At 41.5% G+C, this 18,834-nt stretch overlaps 1 protein-coding gene across 2 annotated transcripts in view; it reads left to right on the top strand.

Moving 5' to 3' along the window:
- The window catches only part of LOC137334329 (NCK-interacting protein with SH3 domain-like), a 222,808-nt gene that overhangs the window by 28,907 nt on the left and 175,067 nt on the right, over nucleotides 1–18,834 (top strand). Inside the window, exons 8-13 of one of the 2 annotated variants that reach the window (XM_067999024.1) lie at nucleotides 11,063–11,199; nucleotides 12,069–12,290; nucleotides 12,610–12,916; nucleotides 13,207–13,455; nucleotides 13,810–13,958; nucleotides 14,055–17,003. The exons of the other annotated variant lie outside the window; for it this stretch is intronic. Of the exons in view, the coding sequence (XP_067855125.1) occupies nucleotides 11,063–11,199; nucleotides 12,069–12,290; nucleotides 12,610–12,916; nucleotides 13,207–13,455; nucleotides 13,810–13,958; nucleotides 14,055–14,268 (1,278 nt within the window). The 3' untranslated portion in view covers nucleotides 14,269–17,003. Of the gene's footprint in view, nucleotides 1–11,062; nucleotides 11,200–12,068; nucleotides 12,291–12,609; nucleotides 12,917–13,206; nucleotides 13,456–13,809; nucleotides 13,959–14,054; nucleotides 17,004–18,834 lie in introns of those variants that run through there. 2 annotated transcript variants of the gene reach the window in all.

The following is an 18,834-nucleotide window of genomic DNA, read 5'->3' as shown; positions in this document are numbered from 1 at the left end:
CAGATGTTAAGTTAACAAGCCTGTAGTTTCCTGCTTTCTGTCTCCCTCCTTTCTTGAATAGAAGAGTTACATTCGCTATTTTCCAATTTGATGAGACCCTTGCAAAATCTAGGGAATTTTGGAAAATTAATACCAATGCATCTATTATCTCTGCAGCCACTTCTTTTAAGACCCAAGGATGAAGTCAGTCAGGACCTGGGGTCTTGTCAGCTTTTAGTTCTAATGTTTTTTTTCAGAACCCTTTCCCTGGTGATTGTAAATGTTGTAAGTTCCTCCCTCCCTTTCTCCTCTTGATTCACAATTATTTCTGGCATGTTATTTGTATCGGACGCAAAATATCTGTTCAGTTCATCCGCCATTTCCTTATTCTCCATTATTAATTCCTCAGACTCACTCTCTAGAGGACCAACACTCACTTTACTTACTCAATTCCTTTTTAAATACCTGTTGAAACTCCTACTATCTGTTTTTATATTTCTAGCTAGCTTTCTCGCGTATTCTAATTTCTCCCTCCCTATTACTCTTTTAGTCATTCTTTGCTGTTTTTTATAATCTGACTAATCTTTGTGGAATTGAATGTTTTTTCTTTCAATTAGATACTATCTTTAACTTTCTTAGTTAGCCACGGATGGTACGTCCTTCCCCTAGAGTCTTTCTTTCTCACTGGAATGTATCTTTGCTGAGTGTTATGAAATATCTCATAACACTCAGCCTGCTACTGCACCTCGACTGACCTATCCCTTAACCTAATTTCCCAGTTCACTTCAGCCAGCTCTGTCTTCATGCCCTCATAATTGCCCTAATTTAAGTTCAAAACACTACTCTTAGACTCAATGAGGAGTGTAGAAGAGCATGCCAGGAGCCGCACCAGGCATACCTAAAAATGAGGTGCCAACCTGGTGAAGCTACAACTCAGGACGACATGCATGCTAACAGCAGAAGCAATATGCTATAGACAGAGCTAAGCGATTCCACAACCAACGGATCAGATCAAAGCTCTGCAGTCCTGCCACATCCAGTCGTGAATGGTGGTGGACAATTAAACAACTAACAGGAGGAAGAGGCTCTGTAAACATCCCCATCCTCAACGATGGCGGAGTCCAGCACGTGAGTGCAAAAGACAAGGCTGAAGCGTTTGCAACCATCTTCAGCCAGAAGTGCCGAGTGGAGGATCCATCTCGGCCGCCTCCCGCTATCCCCACCATCACAGAAGCCAGTCTTCGGCCAATTCGATTCTCTCCACGTGATATCAAAAACGGCTGAGTGCACTGGATACAGCAAAGGCTATGGGCCCTGACAACATTCCGGCTGTAGTGCTGAAGACTTGTGCTCCAGAACTAGCTGCGCCTCTAGCCAAGCTGTTCCAGTACAGCTACAACACTGGCATCTACCCGACAATGTGGAAAATTGCCCAGGTATGTCCTGTCCACAAAAAGCAGGACAAATCCAATCCGGCCAATTACCGCCCCATCAGTCTACTCTCAATCATCAGCAAAGTGATGGAAGGTGTCGTTGACAGTGCTATCAAGCGGCACTTACTCACCAGTAGCCTACTCACTGATGCTCAGTTTGGGTTCCGCCAGGACCACTCGGCTCCAGACCTCATTACAACCTTGGTCCAAACATGGACAAAAGAGCTGAATTCCAGAGGTGAGGTGAGAGTGACTGCCCTTGACATCAAGGCAGCATTTGACCGAGTGTGGCACCAAGGAGCCCTAGTAAAACTGAAATCAAGGGAATCAGGGAGATAACTCTCCAGTGGCTGGAGTCATACCTAGCACAAAGGAAGATGGTAGAGGTTGTTGGAGGCCAATCATCTCAGCCCCAGGACATTGCTGCAGGAGTTCCTCAAGGCAGTGTCCAAGGCCCAACCATCTTCAGCTGCTTCATCAATGACCTTCCCTCCATCATAAGATCAGAAATGGGGATGTTCGCTGATGATTGCACAGTGTTCAGTTCCATTCGCAACCACTCAGATAATGAAGCAGTCCGAGCCCGCATGCAGCAAGACCTGGACAACATCCAGGCTTGGGCTGATAAGTGGCAAGTAACATTCGCGCCAGACAAGTGTCAGGCAATGACCATCTCCAACAAGAGAGTCTAACCACCTCCCCTTGACATTCAATGGCATTAGCATTGCCGAATCCCCCGCCATCAACATCCTGGGGGTCACCATTGACCAGAAACTTAACTGGACCAGCCATATAAATACTGTGGCTACAAGAGCAGGTCAGAGGCTGGGTATTCTGCGGCGAGTGACTCACCTCCTGACTCCCCAAAGCCTTTCCACAATCTACAAGGCACAAGTCAAGAGTGTGATGGAATACTCTCCACTTGCCTGGATGAGTGCAGCTCCAACAACACTCAAGAAGGTCGACACCATCCAGGACAAAGCAGCCCGCTTGATTGGCACCCTTCCACCACCCTAAACATTCACTCCCTTCACCACCGGCGCACAGTGGCTGCAGTGTGTACCATCCACAGGATGCACTGCAGCAACTCACCAAGGCTTCTTTGACAGCACCTCCCAAACCCGCGACCTCTACCACCTAGAAGGACAAGAGCAGCAGGTACATGGGAACAACACCACCTGCATGTTCCCCTCCAAGTCTCACAGCATCCCGACTTGGAAATATATCGCCGTTCCTTCATCGTCGCTGCGTCAAATTCCTGGAACTCCCTCCCTAACAGCACTGCGGGAGAACCTTCACCACATTGACTGCAGCGGTTCAAAGCGGCGGCTCACCACCACCTTCTTGAGGGCAATTAGGGATGGGCAATAAATGCTGGCCTTGCCAGCGACGCCCTCATCCCATGAACGAATAAAAAAAATACTTCTCTTCCCCAAACTGAAAGTGAAATTCAGTCATATTGTGATCACTGCTACCTAGAGGCTCTGTTACAATGAGGTCATTAATTAAAACTGCCTCATTACACATTACCAGATCTCGAATATCCTGCTCTCTGGTTGGCTCTAGAATGTGCTACTTTAAGAAACTGTCCCGAAAGAATTCTATGAACTCATATTCCCGAATACCTTTGCCAATCAGACTCTTCCAATCTCTATGTAGATTAAAATCACCCATGATTATTGCTGTTCCTTTCTCACAAGCCCCCATTATTTCTTCCTGTATACCCTGTCCTACAATGTGTTACTGTTAGGGGGGCTATAAACTACTCCCACAAGTGACTTCTTGCCTTGACTATTTCTTATCTCTACCCAAACTGATACTACATCTTGGTCTTTAGAACTAAGGTCATTTCTCTCTATTGTACTCATGCCATCCTTCATTAACAGAGCTACCCCCCACCTTTTCCCAGCTTCCTGTCCTTCCGAAATGTCAAGTACCCTTGAATATTCAGGTTCCAGCCTTTGTCATCTTGCAGCCATGTCTCTGTAATGGCTATCAGATCGTACATATTTATTTCTATTTGAGCTGTCAATTCATTCATTTTGTTACGAATGCTACGTGCTAGTGTATGCCTTTTTCTTTAGTTTCAACTTTGCCCTTATTTCTTCATCCACAATGTGTCCTAAGCGGCTAGTACTTGCTTTTTAGTGGGACCTATTTCTCCTGGACTCTCTTGATCACCGTTTTAAATGTTTCACACTGCTGTTCTATTTCTTTGTCAGTAAATCTTTCCAGTTTAGTTTCGTTAGTTCCACTCTCATCCCCTTAAATTCAGCTTTTTTCTGATCTGTTACTTTGGTCTTTGGATCGCTTATGTCCGTCTCAATCTTTATCTTAAATTTTATTACGTTGCAATCGCTATTGCCTCGATATTCCCCTATACTTGCTTCTCATCAGTTCTGGTTCATTTCCCATTGCTAGATCCAACATTGCTTCCTCTGTTGGGCTTTTTACATACTACTTTATTAAAACAATCACGTAGAACTAACTGATCAAGTCATTTGTATTTTGTGAAATGGCAAGGATTCTGTTTAAAGAAATAAACGAAATCCTGGGAAAAGAACAAATTAGATCGATGCATTTTTGATTTTACAAAATCATTTTGAGGAACTTGTCCACTGACCAAGCACAGAGGGGTTTCAATGACACTGCTGCACCTTTAATGAGCATTGTCCACTTTTCTAGAGAGCGGTGGTACCAATTGTCAAGGCCCAGAATCCCAAGCAGTGTCTCCTTGGGCACTATTCAGTTAGTTATGCAAGCCCGCTCCAGTGTATTGCTGCACTGAGTGGTGCAGAGGCACCTGGAAAACTTGCATGCATTGACAGTACTCTAAGAGTAGGTCTAATGTAAATTCTCAAAGTTGGAGAAAGGTGCATTGCAAGTAGAGAGGAGGGGATATTGTCAGTGTCTCTGAATACAATTAGATATTGGCAACATCTTATTGAACACTGTTCTGTAATAGAATTTTCACTCTTTAGGTGGTAAGAGATCACAAGATAATTTTTGATGAGAAAGATCATTTGGTCTATCTTCCTTCAGCCATCCAAAATGACTAAAGTTCCCCATTGTAGTGTTTATTTGGTTCTAAAATGATTCCATGGTTTCTGTTTCCACTGCTCTATCTGGAATTCTGTTCCTTATGTTGATCACTTTGTGTGAAGAAACTTATCCTGATAGTAATTTTCAGATTTACCGTTTGCATTCTTTTTACAATCTTATATCCCTTTATTCTATAAGGTCACTGCTTGTCGCCATCCATTATTGGATGAGAGCTCACCTCTAACTAAATTTTGGGAAGACCGAAGCCATTGTCTTCAATCCCCATCACAATCTCCGTTCCCTAGTCACCGACTCCATCCTTCTCCCTAGCCACTGTCTGAGGCTGAACCAGACCGTTTGCAACCTTGGCGTACTATTTAACGCTAAGCTGATCTTCTGACCACATATCCTCTCTATCACCACCTACGTCCACCTCCAAAACATCACCCGTCTCTGCCCCTGTCTCAGCTCATCTGCTGAAACCCTCATTCATGCCTTTGTTACCTCCAGCCTCGATTATTCCAATGCCCTCCTGGCCGGCCTTGCACCCTCCATAAACTTGAGCTGATCCAAAACTCTGCCTGAATCCTAACTCGCACCAAGTCCCGTTCACCCGTCACCCCTTTGCTTACTGACCTATGTTGGTTCCCAGTCCAGCAACGCCTCGATTTTAAAATTCTCATCTTTGTTTTCAAATCCCTCCATGGCCTTGCCCCTTCCCCCCCATCTCTGTAACCCCCTCCAGCCCTACAACGCTCCGAGATCTCTGTGCTCCGCCAATTCTGGCCTTTTGTGCATCCCAGGTTTTCATTCCTCCATCATTGGTGACCATGCCTTCAGCTGCCTTGTCCTTAAGCTCTGGAATTCGCTCCCTAGACCTCTCCTCCTTTTAAGACGTTCCTTAAAACCTACCTCTTTGACTAAGCTTTTGGTCACCAGTCCTAATATCTCCTTATGTGGCACAGTGTCAAATTTTGTTTGATAATCTTTCCTGTGAAGCGCCTTGGGACGTTTCACTGTTAAAAGTGCTATATACATGCAGGTTGTTGTATGTATTTGTCCTGCATGCTCAACATTATATCTTTACAATGTTCCACCTGCTCTCTACTGAAGTGCTGTTGAATGACCTCCCTCAATTAATTTATTGAAGTTATTACTTAATTCCTATGAAATTAGCCCTTTTAAAGTTATACCCTCTGCTTTTGGATTTTGCTAAATCCTAGTTCATGTTGAACTTGAGGGTTCTGTGGTTGCTATCCCCAAGGAGCCATGATATCCATTTTCTGAATTATGTTAAGGTCATTTACAAATATCAGTAATACCTCTTATGGACTCTGATGCATTGGGTTAAGAAGCAGCCATGCATTACAGTTAGCAACTCTGACTTCAATCCACTTATGTTTTCCCAAATTAATATTAGGTTGATTGAAGTCTCCCTGTAAAATAACCTGCTTGTTCTCACATACCTGAATTCCTGAAATGCGTACGAGAACTTTCTTGAACATTGTGTTTCCAGCCCAACAAGGAAGGATGTGGAGATGCCGGTGATGGACTGGGGTTGACAAATGTAAGGAATCTTACAACACCAGGTTATAGTCCAACTGTTTTATTTAAAAATCACAAGCTTTTGGAGGCTTTCTCCTTCGTCAGGTGAGCGCGTGTGGGATTCCATGGAAGGTTACCTCATTTATATTCAGAGAACAATACCTGGTGATTACAGATAATCTTTCCAACTGCCCGTTGTCAAGGCAATCAAAGTGTTCAGACAGAGTGATGTTACCTACAGGACCACCGAATACACAAACGGCCAGAACAAAAAAGACAGAGAGAGAGAGAGAAACATCGAAAGGAAGAGAAAGACAGAGAATGACCCATTGTGTTAAAAACAGATAACTTTCTTTCGCTGGTGGGGTTACGTGCAGCGTGACATGAACCCAAGATCCCGGTTGAGGCCGTCCTCATGGGTGCGGAACTTGGCTATCAATTTCTGTTCGATTTTGCATTGTCGTGTGTCTCGAAGGCCGGACTACTCCTCAGAATCTGTTTCTTTCTTGGACACACGAATCTCCATCAAAGACTGGCACCTCAGCACCTCACTCTACCGCAAGCCCACGGACAACCTCACGATGCTCCACTTTTCCAGCTCCCACCCTAACCACGTCAAAGAGGCCATCCCCAATGGACGGGCCCTGCGAATACACAGGATCTGCTCAGACGAGGAGGAACGCGATGGACACCTACAGACGCTGAAAGACGCCCTCGTAAGAACGGGATATGACGCTCGACCTCCTCAGAAGACTAACACGGGACGCAACCAACAGAGTACCCTTCGTCGTCCAGTACTTCCCCGGAGCGGAGAAACTACGCCATGTTCTCCGCAGCCTTCAACATGTCATTGATGACGACGAACACCTCGCTATGGCCATCCCCACACCTCCACTACTCGCCTTTAAACAGCCACCCAACCTCAAACAGACCATCGTTCGCAGCAAATTACCCAGCTTTCAGGAGAACAGCGTCCACGACACCACACAACCCTGCCACGGCAACCTCTGCAAGACATGCCAGATCATCAACACAGACACCACCATCACACGAGAGGACACCACCCACCAGGTACATGGTTCATACTCCTGTGACTCGGCCAACGTTGTCTACCTCATACGTTGCAGGAAAGGATGCCCCGGAGCATGGTACATTGGCAAGACCATGCAGACACTGCGACAACGGATGAACGGACACCGCACAACAATCACCAGACAGGAGGGTTCCCTCCCAGTCGGGGAACACTTCAGCAGTCAAGGACATTCAGCTACCGATCTTTGGGTAAGCATTCTCCAAGGCGGCCTTCGAGACACACGACAACGCAAAATCGTCGAACAGAAATTGATAGCCAAGTTCCGCACCCATGAGGATGGCCTCAACCGGGATCTTGGGTTCATGTCACGCTACACGTAACCCCACCAGCGAAAAAAAGTTATCTGTTTTTAACACAACGGGTCATTCTCTGTCTTTCTCTTCCTTTCGGATGTTTCTCTCTCTCTCTGTCTTTTTTGTTCTGGCCATTTGTGTATTCGGTGGTCCTGTAGGTAACATCTCTCTGTCTGAACACTTTGATTGCCTTGACAACGGGCAGTTGGAAAGATTATCTGTAATCACCAGGTATTGTTCTCTGAATATAAATGAGGTAACCTTCCATGGAATCCCACACTCGCTCACCTGACGAAGGAGAGAGCCTCCGAAAGCTTGTGATTTTTAAATAAAACAGTTGGACTATAACCTGGTGTTGTAAGATTCCTTATATTTGTCAACAAGGAAGGAAGCAGTGCTGGATCTTGTTCTGGGGAATGAAATGGAGCATGTTTCAGTGGGGGAGCATTTGTGGAACATTAGGTTAATACCATTGAGAGTATGTGAACAGATTAGCGGCTAACATGAAAGGAAACCCAAAAGTCATTTATAAACCTATAAATACTAAAAGGGTAGTCAAAGGAAGGGTGGGACCGATTAGGGACCCAAAAAAAATCATCTTGTGGAGGCAGAGGACATGGCTGAAGTACTAAATGAATACTTTGCATCGGTCTACACGGGAGAAGAGGATGCTGCCATTGTAGCAGTAAAAGGAGGAGGTAGTAGTGATATTGGATAGGATAAAAAATAGTTAAGAGGAGATATTTAAAAGGTTGGCAGTACTCAAAGTAGAAAAGTTACCCGGTCCAGATGGGATGCATCCTAGGTTACTGAGGGAAGTAAGGGTGGAAATTGTGGAGGCTCTGGCCACAATCTTCCAATCATCTTTAGATATGGGGACGGTGCCAGAGGACTGGAGGATTGCAAATGTTTCACCCCTGTTCAGAAAAGGGGAGGGGGATAAACCTGGCAATTACAGCCAGTCAGCCTAACGTTAGTGGTGGGGAAACTTTGGGACAATAATCCGGGACAAAATTAATTGGCACTTGGAAAAGTATGAGCTAATAAATGAAAGTCAGCACGGATTTGTTAAAGGAAAATCGGGTTTGACTAACTTGATTGAGTTCTTTGATGAAGTAACGGAGAGGGTTAATGAGGATAGTGTGGTTGATGTTGTGTATATGGACTTTCAAAAGGCATTTGATAAAGTACCACATAATAGACTTGTTAGCAAAATTAAAGCCCATGGGATTAAAGGGACAGTGGCAGCGTGGATACAAAATTGGCTAAGGGACAGAAAGCAGAGAGTAGTGGTGAACGGTTGTTTTTCGGGCTGGAGGGAAGTATACAGTGGTGTCCCCCAGGGGTCAGTATTAGGACCACTGCTCTTTTTAATATATATTAATGACCTGGACTTGGGTAAAATTTCAAAGTTTGCAGATGACACGAAATTTGGAAACATAGTAAACAATGTGGAGGATAGTAACAGACTTCAGGAGGACTTAAATTGGTGAAATGGGCAGACACATGGCAGATGAAATTTAATGCAAAGAAATGTAAAGTGATACATTTTGGTAGGAAGAATGAGGAGAGGCAATATAAACTAAATGGTACAATTTTAAAGAGAGTGCAGGAACAGAGAGACCTGGGGGTATACGTACTCAAATCTTTGAAGGTGGCAGGACAAGTTGAGAAGGCTGTTAAAAAAAGCATATGGGCTCCTGGGCTTTAATAGAGGCATAGAGTACAAAAGCAAGGAAGTTATGCTGAGCCTTTATAAAACATTGACTCAGCCACAGCTGGAGTATTGTGCTCAATTCTGGGCACTGCACTTTAGGAAGGATCTGAAGGCCTTAGAGAGGGTGCAGAAGAGATTTACTTGAGTGGTACCAGGGATGAGGGACTTCAGTTATGTGGAGAAGCTGGGGTTGTTCTCCTTAAAACAGAGAAGGTTAAGGGGAGATTTGATAGAGGTGTTCAAAATCATGAAGGGTTTTGATAAAGTAAGGAGAAACTCTTTCCAGTGGCAGAGCGATCGGTAACCAGAGGATACAGATTTAAGGTGATTGGCAAAAGAGCCAGAGACGACATGAGGAAACATTTTTTTACGCAGCGAGTTGTAGTGATCTGAAATTCACTGCCTGAAAGGGTGGTGGAAGCAGATTCAGTAGTAAACTTCAAAAGGGAATTGGATAAATACTTGAGGGGAAAAAAATTACAGGGCTACGCGGAAAGAGCAGGGGAATGGGACTAATTGGATAGCTCTTTCAAAGAGCCAGTACAGGCACGAAGGGCCGAATGACTGCTTCCTGTGCTGTGATACCCTTTCTTCCTCCTTGTGCTGTCCTGGAGGTCTGTAGCTTGATTTTTTTTTTAAAATTGGAGATGTCCGAGTGGTTCATTTTGCAGCTTTCTACCTCCCAGAGGAATGACTACTTTTACCTTCCAGGTGTCCCTGACACATGGCTTCAACACCACCTTTTCTGTCCACACTATCTTTCCTGAACACTGTATACTGAATGCTATACTCATTCCCATTCCCTTGATTTAGCCATATTCCTGCTACTCCTGCTACATTGTAGTTCCTCATTGTTACAATGGCCTCCAGATCCACCATTGTATTTAAAGTGAACAGTTAAATGTGGAACATTAGTCAGAGACTTTGTTTAGTGACATAGCTTGAAAGAGTTGGTGTAGAGCTGTTTGCGATCCAGGTGATCACATTGGCCTGCAGAGAAGCCCTTCCACTCCTCGCTCCTCTCCTATTTTGTGAACAAATGAAAATATACCAAAGCAATTTATCAACCTGGAAATGTTATTTTAAATGGAGATGGATGTGCAGTACCATAGAACTGATATAGAAGTTCATATAGAGTTCGATGGTGTCTTTTTAACTCGGGTCTAAGGTTATATTTGTGTCTCTCTATTAATTACTTTATCAGACTTTGTTTAATTATATTGCGATTTATATCCTCGACTTGCTGAGAGTTACTTGTGATGCTACAATGGTACAGGGTTGGTTCATGTGGTATCTTCAATGAGATGGGACACAATGTCCTCAGCAGATGATATGAGTACTTGAGAAATTGGAAGCTATTCAGACAAGGCACAAAGCTTCAATTTCTGAAAGGAATAATAGCTCAGATTACTGGCTGGTCAGGAATATTCCTGTCTCCAAGCCAAACTGTTTTTTGTTTTCAACTTGTACACGGTGACGCTGAATCAAACCCTAATATTACAGTGATAAAAGCATTCAAACATCAGGGACAGCTTTATTACTGTAATATTACCCCATTTATTTTTATAACCTGTGATTGCTCCCCATTCTGTCTTGCTCATTCTCAAACTTATTTTTAATTTAACTTTTAATTTTATTCTTTCTACCTAAACTAGCATTTCTAAATTTAAAAGTAATTTGAAAATCTGTTAATTAACCTCATTTCTTTCTTGTGGCTCCCACCATATGCTTTGAAAGTGGGAGCAACCAGGAAAAGAAATGTTTTTTGTTTACTTGAACCAGCTGTAGAAGGTGGGTGAAGTGCTGGAAGGGTTGAAATAATTTTTTGTTTTTTCCAACCCCTTTTGCCATGTGTCTAAATCTAGGTGTGTTTAAGTTTTGGTCATCATGGTGCACTTTAAAGCTGTAAAGTCTGTTCAATGGTTTTTAATTAGACACTCTCTCACCCTGTATCATCTAGGTAGATATCCCGTGGCTGCTAGGACAACACTTTGTGGTTCATTCGGAGGCTTTGGCCATTAAGGATTCATACAATGAAATTACACTTTTTCAAGAAATAGATGGTTGCTTCAAAGCTATCTATTCATACATTTCCAGGTAAAATAGATTGTAGCTCTCCACAGACATTGCCTGATCTGTGAACAGACCAGCTCATGTTTTGGGTTCTTCAAGCAGGGCTCACACCCGAAACATTAGCTGGTTTATTCTCTCCACAGATGCTGCCTGGTCTGCTGAGTGTTTCTAGCATTTTCTGTTTTGACTTTGGAGAGAGTAATTTAACTTTGCTCTATTATATCTGAGACCCCAAAGGCTGTCATCCCTAATCCATTATCCTAAATTTATTTAGGCGCACTCTACAGGTTGTGCTGCTCAATGTGAGGGAGGTCGTTACTTAGATTAGTGTGTTTTCCCACTTCTATTGATGGTCTGAGTACAGTGCAGTTCAAGGTTCCTTTTCACTATCCCAAGACTGTACCTTGACTCCCAGTATTCTCTACTGGATCAGCATGATGTTTCCTTCCATTTCCAGCATCTGGAAACTTTATGGCATTTCTCTTTTTTTTTAATAAAATGAGTTAGTTTTGTGCTGCAGGATGTATACTGGATCAGGTTGAGATTATTGAAGCTCCTTTCACTTGGTTTTTTGACCACAATCTTTGAGGTTGGATTTCTATCCTCTTTCTGAGGTGGATTAGAATCCTAGATTTAATCCACTTTACCACTCAGTCCAATTTCTACGCCGCAGCATTAATGTATACTGCTCACATTTTTATTTGTTGAGGAACCATGGCCCATAGGTCACCACCAAAGTTATTTAATGGTTTTTTTTGAGGTTGAAGTAAATCAAAAGTAGTGACTTGGTTATCCCAAGTTTGGTGGTAAAAACCGGTAATGATGGAGGAAGGGAAGATTGATGAAAAAGTGACCATTTCTTGTAACTTTTTTTTCCTTTTTTTTTAAAAAAGATCCACTGTTAAACATAGCGGTTTGGAAGAGGTCTTTCACGTCCTGGAGACCAGCACCATCAAACTGGCAAAGGCCTGCCACCTCAGATGGATAAATCGAGGGAGGGCGATCCAAGCAATTTGCAAATCCTACCAAACTCTCATAATATATTTTTCTGATATGAGTTACAGTGACCATGACATCACAGCAGAAAGCATCCTCCTTAAACTGCAGCAGCCTCGGTATTACGTTCTCCATTCTAATGTGTATTTTTAATTTTCACGTACTTTTTAAGCTGATTGCTGTGAATTTTGTCATTTTCTGGGGCTCAAATTTAACACTTTGTGGCCAGCAAAATGACAATTTTTTTTTCTTATACTCGTTAACGAAGGTTTACTAACAAGTTTAATGAATCCATTATTTGGGAATTGCACCACAAGTGCACTGATCCTTGCACTGTACTTTTAAAATAACAGGTTAACCATTAACATTGTTATTCAGTAGCTGCAGTGACCAGTTCATTGTGTGAAATGTTTTTATTTTCTCTTTTTACATTTACAGCATTCTACTTGCCATTTTCTTCTTGAGAGATCTCCTCCACCACTTGGACAATCTATCACTCTTTTTTCAGGAAACATTTGTTAACCCAGTCAGAGTACCTGAAAGAGTCCAAGCCACAATCAATCTCCTTGAGTGCAAGTACCTTGGAAACAATATATTGTGGGAAAGCAGCTTTCTGCTGGGTATCCAGCTACTAGAAAGTGGTGCTCTTTCTCGACCACCTACGGCAAGGAAACCACATGGACCTATACTTCATAAAACAGCAGCTAAAGCTACTGATGAGATAATTGTCTCTGTTAAAACTCTGGTTAGTAAATTTTGAAAGTGATAGTAAGTTATTAAAGTAATAGTTACTAACTTGAATTTTGACTGTTGGTGAACTTTCTTACTACTTTTACAAGTGGAATTTGTGATTCCATCACTCAGCAGAGTTTAATATGAAGTGTTTTCTTTTGCCCTTTGTATGTTGTGTTCGCAGGTCAGGCATTCTGCAGTAATGACTAATCACCGGCAAAAATGGGGCAATGGGAACAATATTTTATAATAGAAAAGATCAGCTGAACTTTCTTTGACAATCATTTGTTTTATTTTTATTAGGTGAGGAATATTGTTGACAGCCTGAAAGAGAGGTTCCCTAATAACACGATCATCAGAGCTTTTCGTATCCTGGATCCAGATAGGATTCCGTCTGACCCTGAGAAACTGGCTCAGTATGGAAATAGTGAAGCAGCAGCTCTCCAGAATCACTTCTCAGACCTCCTTTCCAATGATGGAAAAGATTTAGTTGCTGAGTGGGATCAGATGAAATACCTAATTGCATCCAGAAAAGGAGAAAGTTTGGATGAAGTAAGCAAAATTTTATAAATGATAAATCTATATTAAAACTTTAAAATGTTATAGATTAGCCCCTTGTATTTATTGTGGTGTAATGTATAGTTTAGTGTTATGAATATTGCATGCTAAATATTGCAAAGTAGGGAAAGAACGGAATAAAAAATATAAATCATAAACCTACTACTGTGGAACCTGGTATAGAATGTGCACGTTTTGAAATATTTCATATCTCAAATATAGGGATGTGACTTGGGTTTGTACAAAAAATGGTAACAGTCACTTCTATATACTGGATGTTTTTATATATTTGGAGCAAAATTGAATGTCCTTTTTCTTTTTCTTCTTCTTCCCCACCCTCCTCCACAGGTTTGCATTGATCTGGCACACTCTGATATGTGGAGAAAAGAATATCCAAACTTCTCTATACTATCAGAGGTTTGTGTGGTGATGTCTGCATCAACTGTTGAACCCGATAGGGGATTTTCATCTGTGAACTTGATAAAAAACAAATACAGGTATACTGTCAAATTGCGAATTGGCCAGTCGTTGTTTCTTACGTGGTTTATTAGCAGCTGAATGATTTATTTTTTCTGACTTCATTTCTCCTGCAGGAATCGGCTTACTTCAGACCAGCTCGATCAGTTGCTCAGGCTGTGCTTGGAGAAGCCTGAAGACGCACAGGATTATTTAGATGCAGCCTACGCTGCATGGCTGCAAGCTGAACAGTGGAGGCTTCTCCTCAAAGAATGGAGAAGAGGGGAAGAATCGAAAACTGAATCTGATTCAACTGAATCGGATCCGGATCCTTTGTCCGATTCAGAATGAAAATGATTGCTGCTGACTGGTGTCTTTGGACATGCATGACAGAAAGGGAAAAATCCGATTTCTTTGTTAACTCGTGATTCTCTGTTGGTGCTATGTTGTTTGTAATTGTATTACAAAGAAATGTACATTGCCTTACATTACATTACATTTGCCTTACATTACATTACATTGCCTAAAATAAAGGCATCTCCCAGTATTCTGTATACTGTTCCTTTATTGCCGATTGATAATCCAACACAACATGCTTCCGCATCATAGCATGTCTACCATACAATAAAACATTTACAAAATGGGATTTTTATACATTAGTTTAAGTACAGCTGGGTTATCATGACTCAATAGCATTTGGTACCTTTTTAATATAAAAAACCTTGACACTCACTAGCTTTCTTAGATGTTTAAACAGTCGTTGACTGTCTAAAATGATTGGATGTAATAAAAGTTCATGGTGTAATTCAGCTGCTGTGGTTTGGGAGATTGGTGCAGTGATACTTGGGTACAGGTTAGGTAGGAAGAGGCAACCTGTAGAATTGCATTCTAAATCTCCTTGGAAAGCTAATGTGTTTTAATAGTGCATTAAAGTATTCAGGGGTTTCAAAGTCGAGATCAATTTTTGGATCCCATGCTTCCTAAAAGTATTGTGCAAAGTACTGGGAAAGTTTTCCAAAATAGTGAAATTTAAAAGACTTCACATTAGATTATTCCACTTGAGTGATATTTTAAAATGTAGCAGTAAATGTGATTTTAAGAATTATGAAAGACTTGTATTTAGTTTTGTTTTTTGATGAGGCAGCTGTATACTACTTCAGGGAGTTCCAGAGCTCCGCTTCCTGTATGTAATGCAGAAAGGTGGGGTTAGGGCTTTTATCTGAGCTGCCAATGCCATTGGCATCGGCAACATTTTTTAAGAAAAACACTTTTTACAAAAGGTTTCACTTTTATGAATGTTCAGATTGTCTTGTGTGTGTAGATCAGTATAACCCCCCGCCCCCCCCCCCCCCCACCCCTGGTACTTTATTATTGTTTAGAGTACAATAAAGGTCTAGTATCTCAAAGAATCATATAGGAACCAAACATCCCTCAGCAGGGGCTACATCATTCTTAGAGTAGAACTGGAGCTGTGATTTACTGTGTTGACCGGACAGTGGGGTCCATTTACTACCCTACCCTTCAGTGGCATAATCTGCTTGTATCCTGCATAGCAAACTACTCCCTATTCATCATTTACCCATTTCTTTTATATTAGTTACACTTTTGTTTAATCTAGGCTCCTGTGCTAACCTGAAGAGTTTCAAAATTTAAGGTGGTGCAAATAGGTTCCAATTCCTCATCACCCTTTCAGATTTCCCTTGCAGATCTTCTGTTGAATGTTGCAGCCTGGTAACCTTTTTGTACGTGTGAAGTTGTTTACTTATGTGGTCTCTAATTGTAGCGCACCCTGAAATGTTTGGTGCTGCGGGGTTCAGATTCACCACGCTGCAGTGATGAGGCACCACTGGGGATATGGGATAAGTGAGCAGGGTGTAGGGAAGGGGGGGGAACTGTGAGGGAATGAATAGCCTGAGCTTCATGTGCTGCTTTACATGCAAGTGGCTGACTGTGTGGGCCACAATGCTGCACGGACCCATTAATGAGTCGATTTCTGAACGTAAAGTAAAGAAGGCTGTATGGTTCCTCCAGCCTATATTAAAGCTCAGCTGTGTATGTGATCCACTTGTTGGATTACGAAGGTTACTCTCATATTTTCAAGTTGTGTTCACAGATGGTAAAACGTTCTGTGTAGCAGTTCAATCATTGTTTTATCAGGCCGGTTCACACCTGGGCAGCTTCCCTTGACTCCAGCAATTAAGTATGAATAGGCTTGTCCACATAGGCGATTGTGTCTTCAGTGCTTTAATGAAACTTATTTTCCATGCATTCTTTTTAATTAGTTAATCCCTTTTGTAATCATGCATCTTATTTAGTGTTGCACCTTTACTTGTGAGATGATCAGACTAATGCTTGTTCTTGGATATTCTCGTCCCATTTTATTTTGCTTTCCTTTTGTCTATTCCTGAGCTGCTGCTTTGGCTTGCTTTAATATAGTCGGTATAGCACGTTGGGTTTGGTAGTAAATGTTACCATTATGTCTGTTCTGATGCTGCTTAGTTAGTTAAGTAACTTTTAATTTATTGCATATGTTCAGTGTTACTTTAAAAATATACAGATAGATAGTCTTAACACTAGTTTGCCAAAAATTTACTGTAACAGGATTTCTATAGAGTGCATGGCCCATTTGTAGTATTTTTACCACAGGCCATTCATTCATTCATTGTACATTTTAATATCAATCTCAACATCACACAATCACACACAAAAATAATGAAAGAAAAACTTTTTTCAAGAAGGTGCTAATGTGCTTTTCATTGAATTACTAACGTGTTGTTGTGTTTAGGTGAAAATTGGAAATGGATTGACAGTATACAGTGCTGAGCACTGAAAACGGATATAATTGAGGAAATATTATGCTTGGAACGGGATGATGCATTTAAAAAATTATGCTTGGAATTGGTGTTCTGTTTATTTGGGAGATGGAAAGTGATTTGATGCGTTTAGAATTCTGTGCTTGGATCAGAATTACACTTGGACCAGGTATGTGGCTGTGCTTCACTGGAATTGATTGTATTGCGTTTTTGTACTGTATACAGGCTGCTGTTGGTCTAAAGAAAATAAAGGTGTTAAGTTTGTTAAAGGAATTCCTTTTCAATGTGATGAATTCAAGCTGCACACATGAGATTTTTGTTTTTTCTTAATATAACTTGGCATGAGGAAAAGTGAGCCTGATGCGCTGTCAGTAATCTGATACGAGATCACTCTTAAGCACTTGGTTTAAAATAATTCTTCTGGTTAGGCCATCATGAGAGAGTTGCAGTGAATGTTTTAAACTACAGTTGATTTCTTATTTCTCAGCGGTAAAACTATAATTAGCTCCTGTAGAACACATTTTTCATCAGGAGAAAAATGTGATGCACTCATTGAGTAAATGCAAATGTCACAAAAGATCTGAAAGTACTGTGGAACCTGCCGTCAAAGGAGGTGACTGTCAACGGCAAATTGAGGTTTTAAATGCCCATTGTAGGTAGTATATAAGAACTCTGAACAGTTAGAAAGACATTGTAACAACTAGACCAAAAGTTGTTGTGGCAGCGCAAAGCATTAAGCGTGGATCTCAAGAAGACATTCTGTCTGTTTGCTTAATGTGCCGTGCCTTAGTTCACCAATTAACTATTTTAAATGGTTAAATCTTTCGAGGTAGTTTCATAATCTTTGTAAAATGAGAGTTAAATAGTGTTGTCCTTTTTAACAGTTAAATATGATGGTTGAGACATTGGGATTAATGCCTGGTGAAAATATTATGTAAATATAATTATTTTGTACGCACTATTCGTAGTGGGTGGGCTCATAGCACTGAAATTCGGTGCATTGATTTAAATTTGAAAGATTTTTTAAATGTTAAATAACTTGTGTGTCATTCAATAAAATTGTGACTCAATCAGAATATCGATTATATTAAATATGAGTGATTATTATCTAGGTGTGTTATTTCTCCTGGGGTAGAAGGAACTGTTTGAACAGGTTTGTATTTAGGAAATGTACTAGCTAATCTTGCAAGGCGTGGCTCATGGGTCATTTGGGGTCTGGAGTACAGTTGTGACCTTTGGTGTAATCCTGAGCTGAACTGGAAAGTAGGGCACAGTGGTTGGGGGAGTGGTATGTGCAATGTTAAAATCAAAACCACTGAACCTCTAAGTAGCGGCTTGCCTGGTGTGTTTGGGAGCTGCAGTCTCCAAGTGGGACCAGCACAGTGACCCTGGTACATCCTGGGAATCGCCTAGTTGGTTGAGCCTCTTCACTCGTTTGCGGAGCGCCTGAAATGTGGTGGAATTGAAGTCCTCGGATTCAGGGAGATTTTCAGACTGTACATTTATTACATACAAAGGCACATCTTATGAGTAAGTGGTTAGTTTTTTTTGTAGAATTATTTATTTGGTGCGCACTCACGTAAAAGCAGCCTCTGCTTTGAAAAAATAGACTCTATGAACTTGACCTGACTAAAGGTTTTGAGAATTGTCATCTAGTCCTTTATAGCAGATTGGACTTTACATTTATTGCCTGAATTGAATTTTGTTAATTTCTATTTCTGTAATGTTAAATTCTGCTGGTTGTTTCAACATTAAGCCAAATGTAAGGAATCTTACAACACCAGGTTATAGTCCAACAGTTTTATTTGAAAATCACAAGCTTTCGGCGGCTTTCTCCTTCGTCAGGTGAGTGTGGGATTCCATGAAGGTTACCGCATATATAGTCAGAGAACAATGCCTGGTGATTACAGATAATCTTTCCAACTGCCCGTTGTCAAGGCAATCAAAGGAGTCGAATAGTGTTCAGACAGAGAGACATTACATACAGGACTACTGAATATACAAACGGTCAGAACCCAAAGATAGACAGAGAGAGAGAGAGAGAGAAACATCCGAAAGGAAGAGAAAGCGAGAGAATGACCAGTTGTATTAAAAACAGATAACT

The sequence above is a fragment of the Heptranchias perlo genome, chromosome 17 (genome assembly GCF_035084215.1).
Source record: "Heptranchias perlo isolate sHepPer1 chromosome 17, sHepPer1.hap1, whole genome shotgun sequence".
NCBI classification, from domain to species: Eukaryota; Metazoa; Chordata; class Chondrichthyes; order Hexanchiformes; family Hexanchidae; genus Heptranchias; species Heptranchias perlo.
Note: the sequence above shows the minus strand (reverse complement) of the source record. Positions and strands in the feature narration are given on the sequence as shown.